Source organism: Staurois parvus, unplaced genomic scaffold (genome assembly GCF_062004578.1).
Source record: "Staurois parvus isolate SC_StPar_1 unplaced genomic scaffold, SC_StPar_1.0 ptg001589l, whole genome shotgun sequence".
NCBI lineage: Eukaryota > Metazoa > Chordata > Amphibia > Anura > Ranidae > Staurois > Staurois parvus.
This window is the reverse complement of record NW_028319385.1, coordinates 65,444-91,414: the sequence shown is the minus strand read 5'-3', so window position 1 is coordinate 91,414 and position 25,971 is coordinate 65,444. Positions and strand designations below refer to the sequence as shown.

Below are 25,971 nucleotides of genomic sequence, written 5' to 3'. Positions count from 1 at the left end.
TCCCACTGACCACCAATGTAAGGGACGTTCTTCCCACTGACCCCCAATGTAAGGGACGTTCTTCCCACTGACCACCAATGTAAGGGACGTTCTTCCCACTGACCCCCAATGTAAGGGACGTTCTTCCCACTGACCCCCCAATGTAAGGGACATTCTTCCCACTGACCCCCAATGTAAGGGACATTCTTCCCACTGACCCCCAATGTAAGGGACATTCTTTCCACCGACCCCCAATGTAAGGGACATTCTTCTCACTGACCCCCAATGTAAGGGACATTCTTCCCACCGACCCCCAATGTAAGGGACGTTCTTCCCACTGACCCCCAATGTAAGGGACATTCTTCCCTCTGACCCCCAATGTAAGGGACGTTCTTCCCACTGACCCCCAATGTAACGGACACTCTTCCCACCGACCCCTAATGTAACGGACATTCTTCCCACTGATCACCAATGTAACGGACACTCTTCCCACTGATCACCAATGTAAGGGACATTCTTCCCATGGATCGCTGAATTTGTTGAAGATGGGGTTTATGGAGACCTTGGTAAAATGATTTGAAGGTTTCTTCTAAGGAAAAGGCAGCTCCAGGTTGTCAGCATACGGAATGGTTTCTATGTATAGAGCCCATACAGAGTGACATCACAGGAGGGATACAGAAGAATAGATATTGTACGTAGGGAGGAGTGGGTACTACAAAGGCTACAAGTGATCAGACCAATGGAGACGGAACGTACAATCTGCGTATATCATAGGAAATGACATTGACATAAATGAGCATTTCAGGCATCTCCACCGTTCTCTCTGTTCTGAATGATACCAACCCATCGACATTACGATTCTGTTCTAATAACTACTGGAGGGACGATTCACACTACAGGTGTCAACACAAGGTGATATTTCATTGCTGAGACATTCAGAAGGAAGAATGTGCATATACCTCATCACCTATATTATTATAGAAGGTATGTATATATAGAGAGAGGGGGGGGGGACATAGCAGAACCTCACCTCCTCCCCCTGGATGAACTGCTGGCCCAGGTCTATGAAATCGTCCACCTTGATGAACCCATCAGCATCCTCGTCACAAACATCGAAGACGTGGCGGAGTCGTTGGACAAAGTGCAGGACATGATGACCTCCTGGATCCTCCGCTGCCCCCCCTCCTCCCTCCATCAGGGAGACTACATAGGACTGAGCCCCAATACTGCCAGCGCCATCTTCACCCTCCTCTTCATCACTGCTGCATCCCTCCACAGGACCACATCTGACATCAGCTGGAGAGGGGAGGGGGAGAGGGATGGAGGCTGGGGGAGGACAAAGCAGAGAGAGTGAGCAGAGAAATAGGGATTAGAATGTAAGAGAGACCAAGGCTGCATGGGAAAGAAAGGGAGAGACACACCACAACCTGAGAGATATGGGGAGAGAGAATTAGGAAGAAGAGAGATACGGGGAGAGAGAATTAGGAAGAAGAAGAGAGATACGGGGAGAGAGAATTAGGAAGAAGAGAGATACGGGGAGAGAGAATTCGGAAGAAGAAGAGAGATACGGGGAGAGAGAATTCGGAAGAAGAAGAGAGATACGGGGAGAGAGAATTCGGAAGAAGAAGAGAGATACGGGGAGAGAGAATTAGGAAGAAGAAGAGAGATACGGGGAGAGAGAATTAGGAAGAAGAAGAGAGATACGGGGAGAGAGAATTAGGAAGAAGAAGAGAGATACGGGGAGAGAATTAGGAAGAAGAAGAGAGATACGGGGAGAGAGAATTAGGAAGAAGAAGAGAGATACGGGGAGAGAGAATTAGGAAGAAGAAGAGAGATACGGGGAGAGAGAATTACGAAGAAGAAGAGAGATACGGGGAGAGAGAATTTGGAAGAAGAAGAGAGATACGGGGAGAGAGAATTGGGAAGAAGAAGAGAGATACGGGGAGAGAGAATTGGGAAGAAGAAGAGAGATACGGGGAGAGAGAATTCGGAAGAAGAAGAGAGATACGGGGATAGAGAATTAGGAAGAAGAAGAGAGATATGGGGAGAGAGAATTAGGAAGAAGAGAGATACGGGGAGAGAGAAATGGGAAGAAGAAGAGAGATACGGGGAGAGAGAATTAGGAAGAAGAAGAGAGATACGGGGAGAGAGAATTAGGAAGAAGAAGAGAGATACGGGGAGAGAGAATTAGGAAGAAGAGAGATACGGGGAGAGAGAATTAGGAAGAAGAGAGATACGGGGAGAGAGAATTCGGAAGAAGAGAATTACGAGGGGAGAGAATTCGGAAGAAGAAGAGAGATACACAGAAAGAGAATTGGGAAGAATAAGAGAGATACGAGGAGAGAGAATTAGGAAGAAGAGAGATACACGGAGAGAGAATTGGAAAGAAGAGAGATACGGGGAGTGAGAATTGGGAAGAAGAGAGATATGGGGAGAGAGAATTGGGAAGAAGAAGAGAGATACGAGGAGAGAGAATTGGGAAGAAGAAGAGAGATACGGGGGGAGAGAATTGGGAATAAGAAGAGAGATACGGGGAGAGAGAATTCGGAAGAAGAAGAGAGATACGGGGAGAGAGAATTCGGAAGAAGAAGAGAGATACGGGGAGAGAGAATTCGGAAGAAGAAGAGAGATACGGGGATAGAGAATTAGGAAGAAGAAGAGAGATATGGGGAGAGAGAATTAGGAAGAAGAGAGATACGGGGAGAGAGAAATGGGAAGAAGAAGAGAGATACGGGGAGAGAGAATTAGGAAGAAGAAGAGAGATACGGGGAGAGAGAATTAGGAAGAAGAAGAGAGATACGGGGAGAGAGAATTAGGAAGAAGAGAGATACGGGGAGAGAGAATTAGGAAGAAGAGAGATACGGGGAGAGAGAATTCGGAAGAAGAGAATTACGAGGGGAGAGAATTCGGAAGAAGAAGAGAGATACACAGAAAGAGAATTGGGAAGAATAAGAGAGATACGGGGAGAGAGAATTGGGAAGAAGAAGAGAGATACGAGGAGAGAGAATTGGGAAGAAGAAGAGAGATACGGGGGGAGAGAATTGGGAATAAGAAGAGAGATACGGGGGGAGAGAATTGGGAAGAAGAAGAAGTGAGATACGGGGAGAGAGAATTAGGAAGAAGAGAGATACGGGGAGAGAGAATTAGGAAGAAGAGAGATACGGGGAGAGAGAATTCAGAAGAAGAAGAAGAGAGATACGGGGAGAGAGAATTCAGAAGAAGAGAGATACGGGGAGAGAGAATTCAGAAGAAGAAGAGAGATATGGGGAGAGAGAATTCGGAGGAAGAAGAGAGATACGGGAAGAGAGAATTAGGAAGAAGAAGAGAGATACGGGGAGAGAGAATTCAGAAGAAGAAGAGAGATACGGGGAGAGAGAATTCAGAAGAAGAAGAGAGATACGGGGAGAGAGAATTCAGAAGAAGAAGAGAGATACGGGGAGAGAGAATTCGGAGGAAGAAGAGAGATACGGGGAGAGAGAATTAGGAAGAAGAAGAGAGATACGGGGAGAGAGAATTAGGAAGAAGAGAGATACGGGGAGAGAGAATTAGGAAGAAGAGAGATACGGGGAGAGAGAATTCGGAAGAAGAGAATTACGAGGGGAGAGAATTCGGAAGAAGAAGAGAGATACACAGAAAGAGAATTGGGAAGAATAAGAGAGATACGAGGAGAGAGAATTAGGAAGAAGAGAGATACACGGAGAGAGAATTGGAAAGAAGAGAGATACGGGGAGAGAGAATTGGGAAGAAGAAGAGAGATACGAGGAGAGAGAATTGGGAAGAAGAAGAGAGATACGGGGGGAGAGAATTGGGAATAAGAAGAGAGATACGGGGAGAGAGAATTCGGAAGAAGAAGAGAGATACGGGGAGAGAGAATTCGGAAGAAGAAGAGAGATACGGGGAGAGAGAATTCGGAAGAAGAAGAGAGATACGGGGAGAGAGAATTCGGAAGAAGAAGAGAGATACGGGGATAGAGAATTAGGAAGAAGAAGAGAGATATGGGGAGAGAGAATTAGGAAGAAGAGAGATACGGGGAGAGAGAAATGGGAAGAAGAAGAGAGATACGGGGAGAGAGAATTAGGAAGAAGAAGAGAGATACGGGGAGAGAGAATTAGGAAGAAGAAGAGAGATACGGGGAGAGAGAATTAGGAAGAAGAGAGATACGGGGAGAGAGAATTAGGAAGAAGAGAGATACGGGGAGAGAGAATTCGGAAGAAGAGAATTACGAGGGGAGAGAATTCGGAAGAAGAAGAGAGATACACAGAAAGAGAATTGGGAAGAATAAGAGAGATACGAGGAGAGAGAATTGGGAAGAAGAAGAGAGATACGGGGGGAGAGAATTGGGAATAAGAAGAGAGATACGGGGGGAGAGAATTGGGAAGAAGAAGAAGTGAGATACGGGGAGAGAGAATTAGGAAGAAGAGAGATACGGGGAGAGAGAATTAGGAAGAAGAGAGATACGGGGAGAGAGAATTCAGAAGAAGAAGAAGAGAGATACGGGGAGAGAGAATTCAGAAGAAGAGAGATACGGGGAGAGAGAATTCAGAAGAAGAAGAGAGATACGGGGAGAGAGAATTCGGAGGAAGAAGAGAGATACGGGAAGAGAGAATTAGGAAGAAGAAGAGAGATACGGGGAGAGAGAATTCAGAAGAAGAAGAGAGATACGGGGAGAGAGAATTCAGAAGAAGAAGAGAGATACGGGGAGAGAGAATTCAGAAGAAGAAGAGAGATACGGGGAGAGAGAATTCAGAAGAAGAAGAGAGATACGGGGAGAGAGAATTCGGAGGAAGAAGAGAGATACGGGGAGAGAGAATTAGGAAGAAGAGAGATACAGGGATAGAGAATTAGGAAGAAGAGAGATACGGGGAGAGAGAATTAGGAAGAAGAGAGATACGGGGAGAGAGAATTAGGAAGAAGAAGAAGAGAGATACGAGGAGAGAGAATTCGGAAGAAGAAGAGAGATATGGGGAGAGAGAATTCAGAAGAAGAGAGATACGGGGAGAGAGAATTAGGAAGAAGAGAGTTACGGGGGGAGAGAATTCGGAAGAAGAAGAGAGATACACAGAAAGAGAATTGGGAAGAATAAGAGAGATACGAGGAGAGAGAATTAGGAAGAAGAAGAGAGATACGGGGAGAGAGAATTGGGAAGAAGAAGAGAGATACGGGGAGAGAGAATTGGGAAGAAGAGAGATACGGGGAGCGAGAATTGGGAAGAAGAGAGATATGGGGAGCGAGAATTGGGAAGAAGAGATATGGGGAGCGAGAATTGGGAAGAAGAAGAGAGATACGGGGAGAGAGAATTGGGAAGAAGAGAGATACGGGGAGCGAGAATTGGGAAGAAGAAGAGAGATACGGGGAGCGAGAATTGGGAAGAAGAAGAGAGATACGGGGAGCGAGAATTGGGAAGAAGAGAGATACGGGGAGAGAGAATTGGGAAGAAGAGAGATACGGGGAGCGAGAATTGGGAAGAAGAAGAGAGATACGGGGAGAGAGAATTAGGAAGAAGAAGAGAGATACGGGGAGAGAGAATTCAGAAGAAGAAGAGAGATACGGGGAGAGAGAATTAGGAAGAAGAAGAGAGATACGGGGAGAGAGAATTCAGAAGAAGAGAGATACGGGGAGAGAGAAATGGGAAGAAGAGAGATACGAGGAGAATTAGGATGCAGAGGAGACAGATATGGAGAGAGAACTAGGAAGACGAGAGAGATACAGGAAGAGCGAATTAAGAAGGAGAGAGATACAGGAAGAAAGAATTCAGAAGGGGAGAGAGATACAGACCATGACCGTTCCACCTGTGTATTGCAACGATCCCAGCAACTTCTTATTTTGTGATGAATTTTCCCATTTAAAACATATTTTCATAAAGGGATGCAATGGTTTGCATTCCATCCGCACTCCACGATCAGAGCCAGCCGGGTGGACAGTTCTGCTCAAGAATGATTTTTCTTCAGATCATCCAATACAATCAAAGTGATAAATGAGACAACAAGATGGGACATTGTGGGGGGGGGGGGGTGTCGGCGGATGGCATAATACACAGGCAGCGTCAGGAATATAATGTGGCAGGCAAGATAATGCTCCTCACATACATGCCAGTGCTGGTCCCTCAGCTCCTGGATTCCTCAGTTCAGTTGCTAAGAAACAAATCTCCAAATTCTCATCTCAGACCAGTAGAAGACAGGAGGGACGGGGACCCCAGCAACTGTACACTGCATAATGTCACATCTGATAGGAGAATATAGTCATTGTATGACATTCTCCACCTCTAGCAGTGCAGAGTATTTCAGGAGAGGAGAGTTACAGTTAGGTCCATATATTTGGACACAGGCACAGTTTTAGATTTCTTCAGGCATTTACCAAAACCTATTCCAGCTCTGGTTCTGTGATGGATCTGGGCAGACAGTGCACACTCTCAGGTGTAATTTGAGGGTATGTACATCCCAATTGGAGGAAGGGTTTAGGAATTACAGCTCTTAAGAACAGCCATCCCCCCCTTTTTCAAGGGACCAAAAGTAATTGGACAATTGAATCAAAAGCTGTTTCCTGGCCAGGTGTGGGCTACTCCTTTATTTCTTCATCAATTACGCAGATAGAAGGTCTGGAGTTGATTCTAAGTGCGCGATTTGCATTCGGAATCTATTGCTGTGAACTTCCATCATGAGTTCAAAGGAGCTGTCCATGCAAGTGACACCGGCCATTGTAAGGCTTCAAAACGACACCAATCCATCAGTGAGATCGCAGCATCATTAGAAGCGGCCAAATCAACAGTTTGGTACATCCTGAGGAAAGAAGAACGCACTGGTGAGCTCAGCAACATAAAAAGGCATGGACGTCCACAGAAGACAACAGCAGTGGATGATCACAGGATCCTCTCTATGGTAAAAGAGAACCCATTCACAACATCCAGACAAGTGAAGGACAGTCTCCAGGAGCTGGGCGGATCATTGTCAAAGTCTACAATCAAGAGGAGACTTCACAAGAGCAAATACAGAGGGTTCACCACAAGGTGCAAACCATTCATAAGCCTGAAGAATAGAGAAGCCAGATTAGCCAAAAAACACCTAAAAAAGCCGGACCAGTTCTGGAAAAGCATTCTTTGGGCGGATGAAACTGAGATGAATCTGTACCAGAATGATGGGAAGAGAAAGGTGTAGAGAAGGCTTGGAACAGCTCATGATCCAAAGCACACAATGTCATCTATAAAACATGGTGGAGACAGTGTGATGGCATGGGCGGAGGCAGCGTGATGGCATGGGCGGAGGCAGCGTGATGGCATGGGCGGAGGCAGTGTGATGACATGGGCGGAGGCAGTGTGATGGCATGGGTGGAGGCAGTGTGATGGCATGGGCAGAGGCTGTGTGATGGCATGGGCGGAGGCAGTGTGATGGCATGGGCGGAGGCAGTGTGATGGCATGGGTGGAGGCAGTGTGATGGCATGGGCAGAGGCTGTGTGATGGCATGGGTGGAGGCAGTGTGATGGCATGGGCAGAGGCTGTGTGATGGCATGGGTGGAGGCAGTGTGATGGCATGGGTGGAGGCTGTGTGATGGCATGGGTGGAGGCAGTGTGATGGCATGGGCGGAGGCTGTGTGATGGCATGGGTGGAGGCAGTGTGATGGCATGGGTGGAGGCGGTGTGATGGTATGGGCATGCATGGCTTCCAGTGGCACTGGGTCATTGGTGGTTATTGATGATGTGACAGAAGCAGCCGGATGAATTCTGCAGTGTTTACAGATATACTGTCAGCCCAGATTCAGCCAAATGCAGCAAAGGTGATTGGACGGCGCTTCACAGTACAGATGGACAATGATCCAAAACACACTGCAAAAGCAACCCAGAAGCTTCTGACGGAAAAGAAGTGGAATATTCTGCAATGGTCGAGTCAATCACCTGATCTCAAGCCAATTGAGCATGCATTTCACTTGCTGAAGGCAAAACTAAAGGCAGAAAGACCCACAAATAAAGAACAACTGAAGACAGCTGCAGTTAGAGCCTGGCAAAGCATCAGAAAGGAGGAAACCCAGTCTTTGGTCACGGCCATGGGTTCCAGACTTCAGGCAAAGCATCAGAAAGGAGGAAACCCAGTCTTTGGTCACGTCCATGGGTTCCAGACTTCAGGCAAAGCATCAGAAAGGAGGAAACCCAGTCTTTGGTCACGTCCATGGGTTCCAGACTTCAGGCAAAGCATCAGAAAGGAGGAAACCCAGTCTTTGGTCACGTCCATGGGTTCCAGACTTCAGGCAAAGCATCAGAAAGGAGGAAACCCAGTCTTTGGTCACGGCCATGGGTTCCAGACTTCAGGCAAAGCATCAGAAAGGAGGAAACCCAGTCTTTGGTCACGTCCATGGGTTCCAGACTTCAGGCAAAGCATCAGAAAGGAGGAAACCCAGTCTCTGGTCATGTCCATGGGTCCCAGACTTCAGGCAAAGCATCAGAAAGGAGGAAACACAGTCTCTGGTCACGGTCATGGGTCCCAGACTTCAGGCAAAGCATCAGAAAGGAGGAAACCCAGTCTCTGGTCACGTCCATGGGTTCCAGACTTCAGGCAGTCATTGCCAGTAAAGGATTCTCAACAAAATATTATAAATGAGCATTTTATTTCTGATTATATTCATTTGTCCAATTACATTTGAGCCCCTGAAATTGGAGGAACTTTGTATAAAAATGGTTGCAGTTCCTAAAATTTGTACTTGATATTTATGTTCAACCCCTTGAATTAAAGCTGAAAGTCTGCACTTCACATTCATTTGGATTGTTTTGTTTTAATTTATTCTGGAGGCATACAGAGCCAAAAGAATGAAAATTGTGCCTGTGTCCAAATATATATGGACCTAGCTATATAGAGGAAGGAGCGGAGTCCTCCAGCAGCGCAGAGTATTTCAGGAGAGGAGTTATAGAGGAAGGAGCGGAGTCCTTCAGCAGTGCAGAGTATTTCAGGAGAGGAGTTATAGAGGAAGAAGCGGAGTCCTCCGGGAGAGGAGAGTTATAGAGGAAGGAGCGGAGTCCTCCAGGAGAGGAGAGCTATAGAGGAAGGAGCGGAGTCCTCTAGGAGAGGAGAGTTATAGAGGAAGGAGCGGAGTCCTCCAGGAGAGGAGAGCTATAGAGGAAGGAGCGGAGTCCTCCAGGAGAGGAGTTATAGAGGAAGGAGCGGAGTCCTCCGGCAGTGCAGAGTATTTCAGGAGAGGAGTTATAGAGGAAGGAGTGGAGTCCTCCAGGAGAGGAGAGTTATAGAGGAAGAAGCGGAGTCCTCCAGGAGAGGAGAGCTATAGAGGAAGGAGCGGAGTCCTCCAGGAGAGGAGAGCTATAGAGGAAGAAGCGGAGTCCTCCAGGAGAGGAGAGCTATAGAGGAAGGAGCGGAGTCCTCCAGGAGAGGAGAGCTATAGAGGAAGGAGCGGAGTCCTCCAGGAGAGGAGAGCTATAGAGGAAGGAGCGGAGTCCTCCAGGAGAGGAGAGCTATAGAGGAAGGAGCGGAGTCCTCCAGGAGAGGAGTTATAGAGGAAGGGGCGGAGTCCTCCAGGAGAGGAGAGTTATAGAGGAAGGAGCGGAGTCCTCCAGGAGAGGAGAGCTATAGAGGAAGGAGCGGAGTCCTCCAGGAGAGGAGAGCTATAGAGGAAGGAGCGGAGTCCTCCAGGAGAGGAGAGTTATAGAGGAAGGGGCGGAGTCCTCCAGGAGAGGAGAGCTATAGAGGAAGGAGCGGAGTCCTCCAGGAGAGGAGAGCTATAGAGGAAGGAGCGGAGTCCTCCAGGAGAGGAGAGTTATAGAGGAAGGGGCGGAGTCCTCCAGCAGTGCAGAGTTTTTCAGGAGAGCAGAGTTAGAGTCCTCCAGACACACAGATAAGTGATATGAAGTTGTATCCTTTGGTGTCATGAATAATGTGTAACATTGAGGAAGCACACACTTTTTTAATGACCAATTTATTATAAAAACATGCACACAGAATCAGATTTCCATTTGTTCGATCCTAGTAGTAAGCGGGGAGGGTGATATAAACTCACTGGCCACTTTATCAGAATGGGGAAGAAAGGGGATTTAAGTGACTTTGAACGTGGCGTGGTTGTTGGTGCCAGATGGGCTGATCTGAGTATTTAAAAAACTGCTGATCTCCTGGGATTTTCATGCACAACCATCTCTAGGGAAATCGACACTCATCAGACCAGGCAACGTATCCCCAATCTTCTAGTGTCCAATATTGGTGACCCTGTGTGAATTGGTGGCCCTGGTGTGGTCTTCTGCTGCTGTAGCCCATCTGCTTCAAGGTTGGACGTGTTGTGTGTTCATAGATGGTATTCTGCATACCTTGGGTGTAACGAGGGGTTATTGGAGTTACTGTTGCCTATCATCTCCAACTGGTCTGCCCATTCTCCTCTGACCTCAACAAGGCATTTTCCTCCACACAACTGCCACTCACTGGATATTTTCTGTTTTTCGGACCATTCTCTGTAAACCCCAGAGATGGTTGTGAGGGAAAATCCCAGGAGATCAGCAGTTTTTGAAATACTCAGACCATCCTGTCTGGCACCAACAACCATGCCAGGTTCAAAGTCACTTAAATCCCCTTTCTTCTTTGGTTTGAACTTCAGCAAGTCATCTTCACCATGTCTAGATGCCTAAATGCATTGAGTTGCTGCCATGTGATTGGCTGGTTAGCAATTTGTGTTACCGAGCCATTGAACAGGTGAACCTAATGAAGTGGCCGGTGAGTGTAAGTGCCATAGTGGAGAGAGAAATCACAGGTTTGGTGCCGATCCACAGCAAAGCATTCTGGAACCCGTATGAAGGCAGCAGTGCAGCCATTTTGTTCTTTGTAGCCAGGATCCCGCTGGCTCCTCTTGGAGTTACTTGTCCTGGTTGGTGACCATTCGCAGCATTTTCAGGGATGTTTCTGGCTGGTCGGATGGCACCTACCACAAGGAGACAAGAGGCAGACATCAGGATGCAGAAAATACTATCATTCTGTGTCTTTGGCCAAGCAGCAGGTCCCTGTTCAGGACAGAAATCCAACTTCACTGATAGTAATTCTATAAAATACAAGAATCTCACATGTCCAGTCTGCATTGTAGAGAAGATGACCTCTCTGACCATGGCGAAAAACTCATCCCTTACCATGGCGGGGGAGGAGCCTGGAATGCTGCTCATAGCTCTGTACCATTGGATCACAGCTGCTGATTGGCTGTCTTACAGTAGAGCCCAATGGGATGACAGGATCACATGACCAGTTATCAGCAGATCACAGCCTTGCTTTAATGAAGGACCATTACTGTCCCCAGAGTCCTGGTTGGACTTAAAAATGTACAGGACCACTTTAGGGACTGGAGCAATCCTAGAGAGCTTTCCTTTCTTCCTATAGGAAAGGAATGGTTTATCTGAAAGGCGAACGTCCCTCTCCCAGTCATTGTGGACGATCTGTAATCCTTATGCTGCTATTGGTAGTAAACAGACAGGAGAGGAGATCAGATTTACTGTCTTGGAAACTTTTCCTTTACATTCCTGGTATCTGGCCTAGGGCAAAATGAGGTCATACATCCCAGGAGTCTTCAGGAGGAGGGGAGGGGCTTTCTCAGCTACGTACGTCCTCCCATCTGCATGCCTGAGCTAAGGGCAGGTGGATTCCAGGAAGTAAATGCTACATGAATCCTATGTGCTTACTCAAGATGGCTGTAGCTAGAAATGCTGGGGGGGGGTTCAAAGGGTATTCTCAGCAAACTAAAGCATGGATGGATGGATGGGGGAGTTTGCTTTGAATATTAACAATAGGTTAAATTGTGCTTTTGGTTTGAGGTCCTCAGATGCCGTGTAGTTCCACTATGAAGAATGCAAAACTCCAGCACTTATCAATGTTGTCCAAAACAAGAGCTGAGCTGCGACCATTATGTAGTGCGGTGCTCGGGAACACCTCCCAGTGTAGATCTACCATCCAAAGTCCACCACTTACTATTGAGGTCACGGAACTTACAATGCAGCGAATGTGTTTCAGCAGTGCCCGGCCCCAATGATAACCACAGTACATGCCGTACAGAACCTACGTACATACCCCACCCCAGCACATGTCAATCCCGGAGTGGACGCCTGCAATGCGTACAAAGCAAACCAGGAAACGTGCCGACCTATCATAGGGGTGCAACCTGTGAAGGTGAATACAGAGGAGTGTGTGTTGGTATACAGGTCCTCTTACCATGTGCCCTGCTCTTAAAATCCAGTAGAAGCTGAAGTTCTCCCAGGATTTGTAGAAAGCAGCCGTTTCTCTGGACTGCAGGTGCAGTGGCTTCCAGCGCAGGCTCTTGAACTGGTCCAGCTTCTTCCACTTCAGCTGCTTGACCCATCCCTCCTGACCTGGAAGAGAGGAGAGGGAACAGTAACTGATCACTGCTGACAGAACCACCTAAAACAACACCTGAGCCGTGAAATGTCATGTTTGGGTGGAGGGACCTCTGAAAGAGTGAGCCGTGACTTCCCGTCCTGCTTACCAACAGTGTCCACGATGAGGTCCAGCTGCCCATTGTACACGGTGACGTTTATCCCCGCACACAGGAGGTCGTCCACAACACTCACCACCGGCTTCATAAAGTCTCCGGCCATGTTTGAGAAGACCTCTGCTGCCTGGCCTGGAGGACAGAGAGAACATCAGGATATGTGTGGAGTCAGACAACTGCTGCAGTGCCCCCAGCCAGGCATCTCACCTCCCCATGTGACAGAATCTGGAATGATCTTCAGCTTGGCTCTGATTGGTCCATTCATCAACTCTGACAGATCATCAGCCTGCAGAGGCAGTACATGGCGCCAGTAAAGGCTTCCTGTAGGAGGATGAATAGGTGAAGTGATGAGCTCCGGCAGTGAGGGATGCTGGGAGACTCCGAGATGTACTCACCGAGAGCCACGTTTCTGAACTTTGGAGAGTTCTTCCCACCACTTCCTGACATCAGAGAATCTTTGGTCAGAATGTTGTAGAAGTTCACTCCATCCGTATTCTGCAAATACAATCATAGCGAGACTGAGCACCACCAAACCATTTCTGCTCTTACTATTGGCTGAATGATTGGGAAGATGTCACCTGACACTTCTGTCTGACCCCGCGAGCTACTGATATGCAGATTACCTGAACAAGACGCCCAGAATGACAATGTAGGGGTGCCCCCAGGTGGACTGGTATATACAGTGTATTCAGAATGTGGGGGTGCCCCCCAGGTGGACTGGTATATACAGTGTATTCAGAATGTCGGGGTGCCCCCCAGGTGGACTGGTATATACAGTGTAGTCAGAATGTGGGGGTGCCCCCCAGGTGGACTGGTATATACAGTGTAGTCAGAATGTGGGGGTGCCCCCCAGGTGGACTGGTATATACAGTGTAGTCAGAATGTGGGGGTGCCCCCCAGGTGGACTGGTATATACAGTGTAGTCAGAATGTGGGGGTGCCCCCCAGGTGGACTGGTATATACAGTGTATTCAGAATGTGGGGGTGCCCCCCAGGTGGACTGGTATATACAGTGTAGTCAGAATGTCGGGGTGCCCCCCAGGTGGACTGGTATATACAGTGTATTCAGAATGTCGGGGTGCCCCCCAGGTGGACTGGTATATACAGTGTAGTCAGAATGTAGGGGTGCCCCCCAGGTGGACTGGTATATACAGTGTAGTCAGAATGTGGGGGTGCCCCCCAGGTGGACTGGTATATACAGTGTATTCAGAATGTGGGGGTGCCCCCCAGGTGGACTGGTATATACAGTGTATTCAGAATGTGGGGGTGCCCCCCAGGTGGACTGGTATATACAGTGTATTCAGAATGTGGGGGTGCCCCCCAGGTGGACTGGTATATACAGTGTATTCAGAATGTGGGGGTGCCCCCCAGGTGGACTGGTATATACAGTGTAGTCAGAATGTAGGGGTGCCCCCCAGGTGGACTGGTATATACAGTGTAGTCAGAATGTAGGGGTGCCCCCCAGGTGGACTGGTATATACAGTGTATTCAGAATGTGGGGGTGCCCCCCAGGTGGACTGGTATATACAGTGTAGTCAGAATGTCGGGGTGCCCCCCAGGTGGACTGGTATATAGTGTAGTCAGAATGTCGGGGTGCCCCCCAGGTGGACTGGTATATACAGTGTAGTCAGAATGTGGGGGTGCCCCCCTGGTGGACTGGTATATACAGTGTAGTCAGAATGTGGGGGTGCCCCCCTGGTGGACTGGTATATACAGTGTATTCAGAATGTCGGGGTGCCCCCCAGGTGGACTGGTGTATACAGTGTATTCAGAATGTCGGGGTGCCCCCCAGGTGGACTGGTATATACAGTGTATTCAGAATGTGGGGGTGCCCCCCTGGTGGACTGGTATATACAGTGTATTCAGAATGTCGGGGTGCCCCCCAGGTGGACTGGTATATACTGTGTAGTCAGAATGTGGGGGTGCCCCCCAGGTGGACTGGTATATACAGTGTATTCAGAATGTCGGGGTGCCCCCCAGGTGGACTGGTATATACAGTGTAGTCAGAATGTGGGGGTGCCCCCCAGGTGGACTGGTATATACAGTGTAGTCAGAATGTGGGGGTGCCCCCCAGGTGGACTGGTATATACAGTGTATTCAGAATGTCGGGGTGCCCCCCAGGTGGACTGGTATATACAGTGTAGTCAGAATGTCGGGGTGCCCCCCAGGTGGACTGGTATATACAGTGTATTCAGAATGTCGGGGTGCCCCCCAGGTGGACTGGTATATACAGTGTAGTCAGAATGTAGGGGTGCCCCCCAGGTGGACTGGTATATACAGTGTAGTCAGAATGTCGGGGTGCCCCCCAGGTGGACTGGTATATACAGTGTATTCAGAATGTGGGGGTGCCCCCCAGGTGGACTGGTATATACAGTGTATTCAGAATGTGGGGGTGCCCCCCAGGTGGACTGGTATATACAGTGTATTCAGAATGTGGGGGTGCCCCCAGGTGGACTGGTATATACAGTGTATTCAGAATGTGGGGGTGCCCCCCAGGTGGACTGGTATATACAGTGTAGTCAGAATGTAGGGGTGCCCCCCAGGTGGACTGGTATATACAGTGTAGTCAGAATGTAGGGGTGCCCCCCAGGTGGACTGGTATATACAGTGTATTCAGAATGTAGGGGTGCCCCCCAGGTGGACTGGTATATACAGTGTATTCAGAATGTCGGGGTGCCCCCCAGGTGGACTGGTATATACAGTGTATTCAGAATGTCGGGGTGCCCCCCAGGTGGACTGGTATATACAGTGTAGTCAGAATGTCGGGGTGCCCCCCAGGTGGACTGCTATATACAGTGTAGTCAGAATGTCGGGGTGCCCCCCAGGTGGACTGGTATATACAGTGTAGTCAGAATGTCGGGGTGCCCCCAGGTGGACTGGTATATACAGTGTATTCAGAATGTCGGGGTGCCCCCCAGGTGGACTGGTATATACAGTGTAGTCAGAATGTCGGGGTGCCCCCCAGGTGGACTGGTATATACAGTGTATTCAGAATGTCGGGGTGCCCCCCAGGTGGACTGGTATATACAGTGTAGTCAGAATGTCGGGGTGCCCCCCAGGTGGACTGGTATATACAGTGTAGTCAGAATGTCAGGGTGCCCCCCAGGTGGACTGGTATATACAGTGTAGTCAGAATGTCGGGGTGTCCCCCAGGTGGACTGGTATATACAGTGTATTCAGAATGTCGGGGTGCCCCCCAGGTGGACTGGTATATACAGTGTAGTCAGAATGTAGGGGTGCCCCCCAGGTGGACTGGTATATACAGTGTAGTCAGAATGTCGGGGTGCCCCCCAGGTGGACTGGTATATACAGTGTATTCAGAATGTCGGGGTGCCCCCCAGGTGGACTGGTGTATACAGTGTATTCAGAATGTCGGGGTGCCCCCCAGGTGGACTGGTGTATACAGTGTAGTCAGAATGTCGGGGTGCCCCCCAGGTGGACTGGTATATACAGTGTAGTCAGAATGTCGGGGTGCCCCCCAGGTGGACTGGTATATACAGTGTATTCAGAATGTCGGGGTGCCCCCCAGGTGGACTGGTGTATACAGTGTATTCAGAATGTCGGGGTGCCCCCCAGGTGGACTGGTGTATACAGTGTAGTCAGAATGTCGGGGTGCCCCCCAGGTGGACTGGTATATACAGTGTAGTCAGAATGTCGGGGTGCCCCCCAGGTGGACTGGTATATACAGTGTAGTCAGAATGTCGGGGTGCCCCCCAGGTGGACTGGTATATACAGTGTAGTCAGAATGTGGGGGTGCCCCCCAGGTGGACTGGTATATACAGTGTAGTCAGAATGTCGGCGTGCTCCCCAGGTGGACTGGTATATACAGTGTAGTCAGAATGTGGGGGTGCCCCCAGGTGGACTGGTATATACAGTGTAGTCAGAATGTGGGGGTGCTCCCCAGGTGGACTGGTATATACAGTGTAGTCAGAATGTCGGGGTGCCCCTAGGTGGACTGGTATATACAGTGTAGTCAGAATGTGGGGGTGCCCCCCAGGTGGACTGGTATATACAGTGTATTCAGAATGTGGGGGTGCCCCCCAGGTGGACTGGTATATACAGTGTATTCAGAATGTGGGGGTGCCCCCCAGGTGGACTGGTATATACAGTGTAGTCAGAATGTGGGGGTGCCCCCCAGGTGGACTGGTATATACAGTGTATTCAGAATGTCGGGGTGCCCCCCAGGTGGACTGGTATATACATTGTATTCAGAATGTGGGGGTGCCCCCCAGGTGGACTGGTATATACAGTGTAGTCAGAATGTGGGGGTGCCCCCCAGGTGGACTGGTATATACAGTGTAGTCAGAATGTGGGGGTGCCCCCCAGGTGGACTGGTATATACAGTGTATTCAGAATGTCGGGGTGCCCCCCAGGTGGACTGGTATATACAGTGTAGTCAGAATGTCGGGGTGCCCCCCAGGTGGACTGCTATATACAGTGTAGTCAGAATGTGGGGGTGCCCCCCAGGTGGACTGGTATATACAGTGTAGTCAGAATGTCGGGGTGCCCCCCAGGTGGACTGGTATATACAGTGTAGTCAGAATGTCGGGGTGCCCCCCAGGTGGACTGGTATATACAGTGTAGTCAGAATGTCGGGGTGCCCCCCAGGTGGACTGGTATATACAGTGTAGTCAGAATGTCGGGGTGCCCCCCAGGTGGACTGGTATATACAGTGTAGTCAGAATGTCGGGGTGCCCCCCAGGTGGACTGGTATATACAGTGTAGTCAGAATGTAGGGGTGCCCCCCAGGTGGACTGGTGTATACAGTGTAGTCAGAATGTCGGGGTGCCCCCCAGGTGGACTGGTGTATACAGTGTATTCAGAATGTCGGGGTGCCCCCCAGGTGGACTGGTGTATACAGTGTAGTCAGAATGTCGGGGTGCCCCCCAGGTGGACTGGTGTATACAGTGTAGTCAGAATGTCGGGGTGCCCCCCAGGTGGACTGGTGTATACAGTGTAGTCAGAATGTCGGGGTGCCCCCCAGGTGGACTGGTATATACAGTGTATTCAGAATGTCGGGGTGCCCCCCAGGTGGACTGGTATATACAGTGTATTCAGAATGTCGGGGTGCCCCCCAGGTGGACTGGTATATACAGTGTAGTCAGAATGTCGGGGTGCCCCCAGGTGGACTGGTATATACAGTGTAGTCAGAATGTGGGGGTGCCCCCCAGGTGGACTGGTATATACAGTGTAGTCAGAATGTCGGGGTGCCCCCAGGTGGACTGGTATATACAGTGTAGTCAGAATGTGGGGGTGCCCCCCAGGTGGACTGGTATATACAGTGTATTCAGAATGTGGGGGTGCCCCCCAGGTGGACTGGTATATACAGTGTATTCAGAATGTGGGGGTGCCCCCCAGGTGGACTGGTATATACAGTGTAGTCAGAATGTGGGGGTGCCCCCCAGGTGGACTGGTATATACAGTGTATTCAGAATGTCGGGGTGCCCCCCAGGTGGACTGGTATATACAGTGTAGTCAGAATGTAGGGGTGCCCCCCAGGTGGACTGGTATATACAGTGTAGTCAGAATGTCGGGGTGCCCCCCAGGTGGACTGGTATATACAGTGTATTCAGAATGTCGGGGTGCCCCCCAGGTGGACTGGTATATACAGTGTATTCAGAATGTCGGGGTGCCCCCCAGGTGGACTGCTATATACAGTGTAGTCAGAATGTGGGGGTGCCCCCCAGGTGGACTGCTATATACAGTGTAGTCAGAATGTCGGGGTGCCCCCAGGTGGACTGGTATATACGGTGTAGTCAGAATGTCGGGGTGCCCCCCAGGTGGACTGGTATATACAGTGTATTCAGAATGTCGGGGTGCCCCCCAGGTGGACTGGTATATACAGTGTAGTCAGAATGTGGGGGTGCCCCCCAGGTGGACTGGTATATACAGTGTAGTCAGAATGTCGGGGTGCCCCCCAGGTGGACTGGTATATACAGTGTAGTCAGAATGTCGGGGTGCCCCCCTGGTGGACTGGTATATACAGTGTAGTCAGAATGTCGGGGTGCCCCCCAGGTGGACTGGTATATACAGTGTAGTCAGAATGTCGGGGTGCCCCCCAGGTGGACTGGTATATACAGTGTAGTCAGAATGTGGGGGTGCCCCCCAGGTGGACTGGTATATACAGTGTAGTCAGAATGTGGGGGTGCCCCCCAGGTGGACTGGTATATACAGTGTAGTCAGAATGTGGGGGTGCCCCCCAGGTGGACTGGTATATACAGTGTAGTCAGAATGTGGGGGTGCCCCCCAGGTGGACTGGTATATACAGTGTAGTCAGAATGTCGGGGTGCCCCCCAGGTGGACTGGTATATACAGTGTAGTCAGAATGTGGGGGTGCCCCCCAGGTGGACTGGTATATACAGTGTAGTCAGAATGTCGAGGTGCCCCCCAGGTGGACTGCTATATACAGTGTATACAGAATGTCGGGGTGCCCCCCTGGTGGACTGGTATATACGGTGTAGTCAGAATGTCGGGGTGCCCCCCAGGTGGACTGGTATATACAGTGTAGTCAGAATGTCGAGGTGCCCCCCAGGTGGACTGCTATATACAGTGTAGTCAGAATGTCGGGGTGCCCCCCAGGTGGACTGGTATATACAGTGTAGTCAGAATGTCGGGGTGCCCCCCAGGTGGACTGGTATATACAGTGTAGTCAGAATGTCGGGGTGCCCCCAGGTGGACTGGTATATACAGTGTAGTCAGAATGTCGGGGTGCCCCCCTGGTGGACTGGTATATACAGTGTAGTCAGAATGTCGGGGTGCCCCCCTGGTGGACTGGTATATACAGTGTAGTCAGAATGTGGGGGTGCCCCCCAGGTGGACTGCTATATACAGTGTAGTCAGAATGTGGGGGTGCCCCCCAGGTGGACTGCTATATACAGTGTAGTCAGAATGTGGGGGTGCCCCCCAGGTGGACTGCTATATACAGTGTAGTCAGAATGTCGGGGTGCCCCCCTGGTGGACTGGTATATACAGTGTAGTCAGAATGTCGGGGTGCCCCCCTGGTGGACTGGTATATACTGTGTAGTCAGAATGTCGGGGTGCCCCCCAGGTGGACTGGTATATACAGTGTAGTCAGAATGTGGGGGTGCCCCCCTGGTGGACTGGTATATACAGTGTAGTCAGAATGTGGGGGTGCCCCCCAGGTGGACTGGTATATACAGTGTATTCAGAATGTGGGGGTGCCCCCCAGGTGGACTGGTATATACAGTGTAGTCAGAATGTCGGGGTGCCCCCCTGGTGGACTGGTATATACAGTGTAGTCAGAATGTGGGGGTACCCCCCAGGTGGACTTGTATATACAGTGTAGTCAGAATGTGGGGGTGCCCCCCAGGTGGACTGGTATATACAGTGTATTCAGAATGTGGGGGTGCCCCCCAGGTGGACTGGTGTATACAGTGTAGTCAGAATGTCGGGGTGCCCCCCAGGTGGACTGGTATATACAGTGTATTCAGAATGTGGGGTGCCCCCCAGGTGGACTGGTATATACAGTGTAGTCAGAATGTGGGGGTGCCCCCCAGGTGGACTAGTATATACAGTGTAGTCAGAATGTCGGGGTGCCCCCCTGGTGGACTGGTATATACAGTGTAGTCAGAATGTGGGGGTGCCCCCCAGGTGGACTGCTATATACAGTGTAGTCAGAATGTGGGGGTGCCCCCCAGGTGGACTGCTATATACAGTGTAGTCAGAATGTGGGGGTGCCCCCCAGGTGGACTGCTATATACAGTGTAGTCAGAATGTCGGGGTGCCCCCCTGGTGGACTGGTATATACAGTGTAGTCAGAATGTCGGGGTGCCCCCCTGGTGGACTGGTATATACTGTGTAGTCAGAATGTCGGGGTGCCCCCCAGGTGGACTGGTATATACAGTGTAGTCAGAATGTGGGGGTGCCCCCCTGGTGGACTGGTATATACAGTGTAGTCAGAATGTGGGGGTGCCCCCCAGGTGGACTGGTATATACAGTGTATTCAGAATGTGGGGGTGCCCCCCAGGTGGACTGGTATATACAGTGTAGTCAGAATGTCGGGGTGCCCCCCTGGTGGACTGGTATATACAGTGTAGTCAGAATGTGGGGGTACCCCCCAGGTGGACTTGTATATACAGTGTAGTCAGAATGTGGGGGTGCCCCCCAGGTGGACTGGTATATACAGTGTATTCAGAATGTGGGGGTGCCCCCCAGGTGGACTGGTGTATACAGTGTAGTCAGAATGTCGGGGTGCCCCCCAGGTGGACTGGTATATACAGTGTATTCAGAATGTGGGGTGCCCCCCAGGTGGACTGGTATATACAGTGTAGTCAGAATGTGGGGGTGCCCCCCAGGTGGACTAGTATATACAGTGTAGTCAGAATGTCGGGGTGCCCCCAGGTGGACTGGTATATACAGTGTAGTCAGAATGTGGGGGTGCCCCCCTGGTGGACTGGTATATACAGTGTAGTCAGAATGTGGGGGTGCCCCCCTGGTGGACTGGTATATACAGTGTAGTCAGAATGTGGGGGTGCCCCCCAGGTGGACTGGTATATACAGTGTAGTCAGAATGTGGGGGTGCCCCCCAGGTGGACTGGTATATACAGTGTAGTCAGAATGTGGGGGTGCCCCCCAGGTGGACAGCAGCCAATGCTCACCTCTTCTATGACATCTTCTGTCAAGGACCAGAGTTGTGTGGCCTGTTCATACTGTCCTTTGTTGATGGCATCCTGGACGGAGTCGGCTGCTTTCTGAACTGCCACCAGACCGTTGTCATCCAGCAGAGACTGCGGCACAACACAGCACAGATATTACCCACCTTGGAACTACGCATATATCGCCATCACATACCATGGTGCTCTATAGTAATGCAAAGACTACAACACTGAACCTGACAAGAGGCTTAACCTGGTTGCAGGGGCGGACTGACAACTCATGGGGCCCCGGGCAATAGGGGATCATGGGGCCCCTGTGTCCTTGCCCAAACTCAAAAAAGCCTATGAAAAAGGTACCAGGGGCATCTCATGGGGCCCCCTACTGACCCTGGGCCCTCGGGCCGTGCCCGAGTTTCCAAATAGTCAGTCCGCCCCTGCGTGGTTGTAAAGCTCAGCCATGAAATATGAACAAAGCACATCCCTCTACAGTGTGTACGAGTCCAGAGCACTGAGTGTCATTTCTGTCTGCTGCCTCTTTCTTCTGCTGTCAGCATAGGTCACTTCAGACAAGTTTTCCTGAGAAAAATGGTGACAGGGGAGGGACCTCAGAGCTCTCCTCATTGAACTTTGCAGAGTGTAAATTCAGCTCTCCACCTCGTTTTCTGAACTCTCAGACAAACTTTATAAATTCAGCACTTTGAATGGCTGTAGAGAAGAGAATACTACAGATAAACAGGTACAACTTATGCCATAGGACATGTCTCATCTCTGTGTATCACCTGGGGATATGTGAGGGTTTACAGCCACTTTAACGGTTACATAAGCAGATCACCAGATCTATCTCTTCCCCCACAGATTCCAAGCACCCCCCCCCCCCCACCGTCTTCTTGGCCATGTGTATGTGAGCTGCCGATACTTGAGGGGGATAAGAGGCTGTGTACTGAAAGGTTCCGTACATGGCCCAGACACAGCCCACCCTGCCAGCTCAGGAGGTGACTATACAGTCAAGGCAGGGACAGGACCTCCCAAAACACGGGACCTCTGTGAATCCAAAGGGGACAATCCAAGAAGAGAGATCACATGACGCACACCATGGACACCCCCGGCTGTACTTACAATGCTGTAGAGATACGACCCCCAGCTGACCACCGAGTCTGCCAACACAGAAAAACATGTGACCAGTTAGTATGACCCCCCCACAGTCAGCACAGTCTACACCCCTCCATCACGGACCAGGTGGGAGAATCCACTGCTCTGGTTATGACACCTGCATCGGCTCTACTAATCAGAACATTAAATCCACCCAAATTCTGACTGTTCTAATTGGCTGCACCGCCTACAGCAATGGAGCCCAGAACAGCCTGTGCACACCCAATGTATTCTGCTGGACACCCCCCATCCAATCATGTCAGCACTTGTCCCCACCATCCCTCTACAGAAATCTGCCTGTGTGTGTGATATCTTCCAATCTGCTTGTACCTGTGTGTGTGATATCTTCCAATCTGCTTGTACCGGTGTGTGTGATATCTTCCAATCTGCTTGTACCTGTGTGTGATATCTTCCAATCTGCTTGTACCTGTGTGTGTGATATCTTCCAATCTGCTGGTACCTGTGTGTGTGATATCTTCCAATCTGCTGGTACCTGTGTGTGTGATATCTTCCAATCTGCTGGTACCTGTGTGTCTGATATCTTCCAATCTGCTGGTACCTGTGTGTGTGATATCTTCCAATCTGCTGGTACCTGTGTGTGTGATATCTTCCAATCTGCTTGTACCTGTGTGTGTGATATCTTCCAATCTGCTGGTACCTGTGTGTCTGATATCTTCCAATCTGCTGGTACCTGTGTGTGTGATATCTTCCAATCTGCTGGTACCTGTGTGTGTGATATCTTCCAATCTGCTTGTACCTGTGTGTGTGATATCTTCCAATCTGCTTGTACCGGTGTGTGTGATATCTTCCAATCTGCTTGTACCTGTGTGTGATATCTTCCAATCTGCTGGTACCTGTGTGTCTGATATCTTCCAATCTGCTTGTACCTGTGTGTGTGATATCTTCCAATCTGCTGGTACCTGTGTGTGTGATATCTTCCAATCTGCTGGTACCTGTGTGTGTGATATCTTCCAATCTGCTGGTACCTGTGTGTGTGATATCTTCCAATCTGCTGGTACCTGTGTGTGTGATATCTTCCAATCTGCTGGTACCTGTGTGTGTGATATCTTCCAATCTGCTTGTACCTGTGTGTGTGATATCTTCCAATCTGCTTGTACAATCTCCTTCAGCTTTACTACCAACTCTGCAGTATGACGTGAGGGGCCAGAATGTGACACGTACCGCGTGTATTGTATAGTCTGACCGAAATCTGGTGGTGTGACCTCTACTCACCAATGGGGGAGATCCAGGAGTCTCCAAGAGCCACTCCTCTGAAATTACACTTAATGTCACCCGCCTGGGCAGCCTACGAGGAAAGACAGTGAGAGGAAGGGTCACTTCTAGATGACAACTGCACACGGGACTCCGATATCTGAGACATGATAGAGGAGGGGTCCCTTCTAGACGATGACCATACACGGGACTCCGATATCTGAGACATGATAGAGGAGGGGTCCCTTCTAGACGATGACCATACACGGGGCTCCAATATCTGAGACATGATAGAGGAGGGGTCACTTCTAGATGACAACTGCACACGGGACTCCGATATCTGAGACATGATTGAGGAGGGGTCACTTCTAGATGACAACTGCACACGGGACTCCGATATCTGAGACATGATAGAGGAGGGGTCACTTCTAGATGACAACTGCACACGGGACTCCGATATCTGAGACATGATAGAGGAAGGGTCACTTCTAGATGACAACTGCACACGGGACTCCGATATCTGAGACATGATAGAGGAGGGGTCACTTCTAGATGACAACTGCACACGGGACTCCGATATCTGAGACATGATTGAGGAGGGGTCACTTCTAGATGACAACTGCACACGGGACTCCGATATCTGAGACATGATAGAGGAGGGGTCACTTCTAGATGACAACTGCACACGGGACTCCGATATCTGAGACATGATTGAGGAGGGGTCACTTCTAGATGACAACTGCACACGGGACTCCGATATCTGAGACATGATAGAGGAGGGGTCCCTTCTAGACGATGACCATACACGGGACTCCGATATCTGAGACATGATAGAGGAGGGGTCCCTTCTAGACGATGACCATACACGGGGCTCCAATATCTGAGACATGATAGAGGAGGGGTCACTTCTAGATGACAACTGCACACGGGACTCCGATATCTGAGACATGATTGAGGAGGGGTCACTTCTAGATGACAACTGCACACGGGACTCCGATATCTGAGACATGATAGAGGAGGGGTCACTTCTAGATGACAACTGCACACGGGACTCCGATATCTGAGACATGATAGAGGAAGGGTCACTTCTAGATGACAACTGCACACGGGACTCCGATATCTGAGACATGATAGAGGAGGGGTCACTTCTAGATGACAACTGCACACGGGACTCCGATATCTGAGACATGATTGAGGAGGGGTCACTTCTAGATGACAACTGCACACGGGACTCCGATATCTGAGACATGATAGAGGAGGGGTCACTTCTAGATGACAACTGCACACGGGACTCCGATATCTGAGACATGATTGAGGAGGGGTCACTTCTAGATGACAACTGCACACGGGACTCCGATATCTGAGACATGATAGAGGAGGGGTCACTTCTAGATGACAACTGCACACGGGACTCCGATATCTGAGACATGATAGAGGAGGGGTCACTTCTAGATGACAACTGCACACGGGACTCCGATATCTGAGACATGATAGAGGAGGGGTCACTTCTAGATGACAACTGCACACGGGACTCCGATATCTGAGACATGATAGAGGAGGGGTCACTTCTAGATGACAACTGCACACGGGACTCCGATATCTGAGACATGATAGAGGAGGGGTCACTTCTAGATGACAACTGCACACGGGACTCCGATATCTGAGACATGATAGAGGAGGGGTCACTTCTAGATGACAACTGCACACGGGACTCCGATATCTGAGACATGATAGAGGAGGGGTCACTTCTAGATGACAACTGCACACGGGACTCCGATATCTGAGACATGATAGAGGAGGGGTCACTTCTAGATGACAACTGCACACGGGACTCCGATATCTGAGACATGATAGAGGAGGGGTCACTTCTAGATGACAACTGCACACGGGACTCCGATATCTGAGACATGATAGAGGAGGGGTCACTTCTAGATGACAACTGCACACGGGACTCCGATATCTGAGACATGATAGAGGAGGGGTCACTTCTAGATGACAACTGCACACGGGACTCCGATATCTGAGACATGATTGAGGAGGGGTCACTTCTAGATGACAACTGCACACGGGACTCCGATATCTGAGACATGATAGAGGAGGGGTCACTTCTAGATGACAACTGCACACGGGACTCCGATATCTGAGACATGATTGAGGAGGGGTCACTTCTAGATGACAACTGCACACGGGACTCCGATATCTGAGACATGATAGAGGAGGGGTCACTTCTAGATGACAACTGCACACGGGACTCCGATATCTGAGACATGATAGAGGAGGGGTCACTTCTAGATGACAACTGCACACGGGACTCCGATATCTGAGACATGATAGAGGAGGGGTCACTTCTAGATGACAACTGCACACGGGACTCCGATATCTGAGACATGATAGAGGAGGGGTCACTTCTAGATGACAACTGCACACGGGACTCCGATATCTGAGACATGATAGAGGAGGGGTCACTTCTAGATGACAACTGCACACGGGACTCCGATATCTGAGACATGATAGAGGAGGGGTCACTTCTAGATGACAACTGCACACGGGA

The 25,971-nt window shown here is 50.1% G+C and overlaps 2 protein-coding genes across 4 annotated transcripts in view; both read right to left on the bottom strand.

Annotated features, from left to right (window-relative positions):
• The window catches only part of RAB11FIP4 (RAB11 family interacting protein 4), an 85,215-nt gene extending 83,790 nt beyond the window's left edge, over positions 1–1,425 (bottom strand). For both annotated transcript variants that reach the window (XM_089662923.1, XM_089662924.1), the window contains exon 1: positions 1,010–1,425. In XM_089662923.1, the coding sequence (XP_089519049.1) occupies positions 1,010–1,174 (165 nt within the window). In that variant the 5' untranslated portion in view covers positions 1,175–1,425. The remainder of the gene's footprint in view (positions 1–1,009) is intronic.
• A 7,128-nt stretch (positions 1,426–8,553) lies between these two features.
• The window catches only part of SCPEP1 (serine carboxypeptidase 1), a 44,158-nt gene continuing 26,740 nt past the window's right edge, over positions 8,554–25,971 (bottom strand). For both annotated transcript variants that reach the window (XM_089662922.1, XM_089662921.1), the window contains 8 exons: positions 23,442–23,514; positions 22,176–22,213; positions 21,063–21,191; positions 12,841–12,940; positions 12,653–12,766; positions 12,440–12,577; positions 12,148–12,305; positions 8,554–10,876 (listed from right to left, as the gene is read on the bottom strand). In XM_089662922.1, the coding sequence (XP_089519048.1) occupies positions 10,811–10,876; positions 12,148–12,305; positions 12,440–12,577; positions 12,653–12,766; positions 12,841–12,940; positions 21,063–21,191; positions 22,176–22,213; positions 23,442–23,514 (816 nt within the window). In that variant the 3' untranslated portion in view covers positions 8,554–10,810. The remainder of the gene's footprint in view (positions 10,877–12,147; positions 12,306–12,439; positions 12,578–12,652; positions 12,767–12,840; positions 12,941–21,062; positions 21,192–22,175; positions 22,214–23,441; positions 23,515–25,971) is intronic.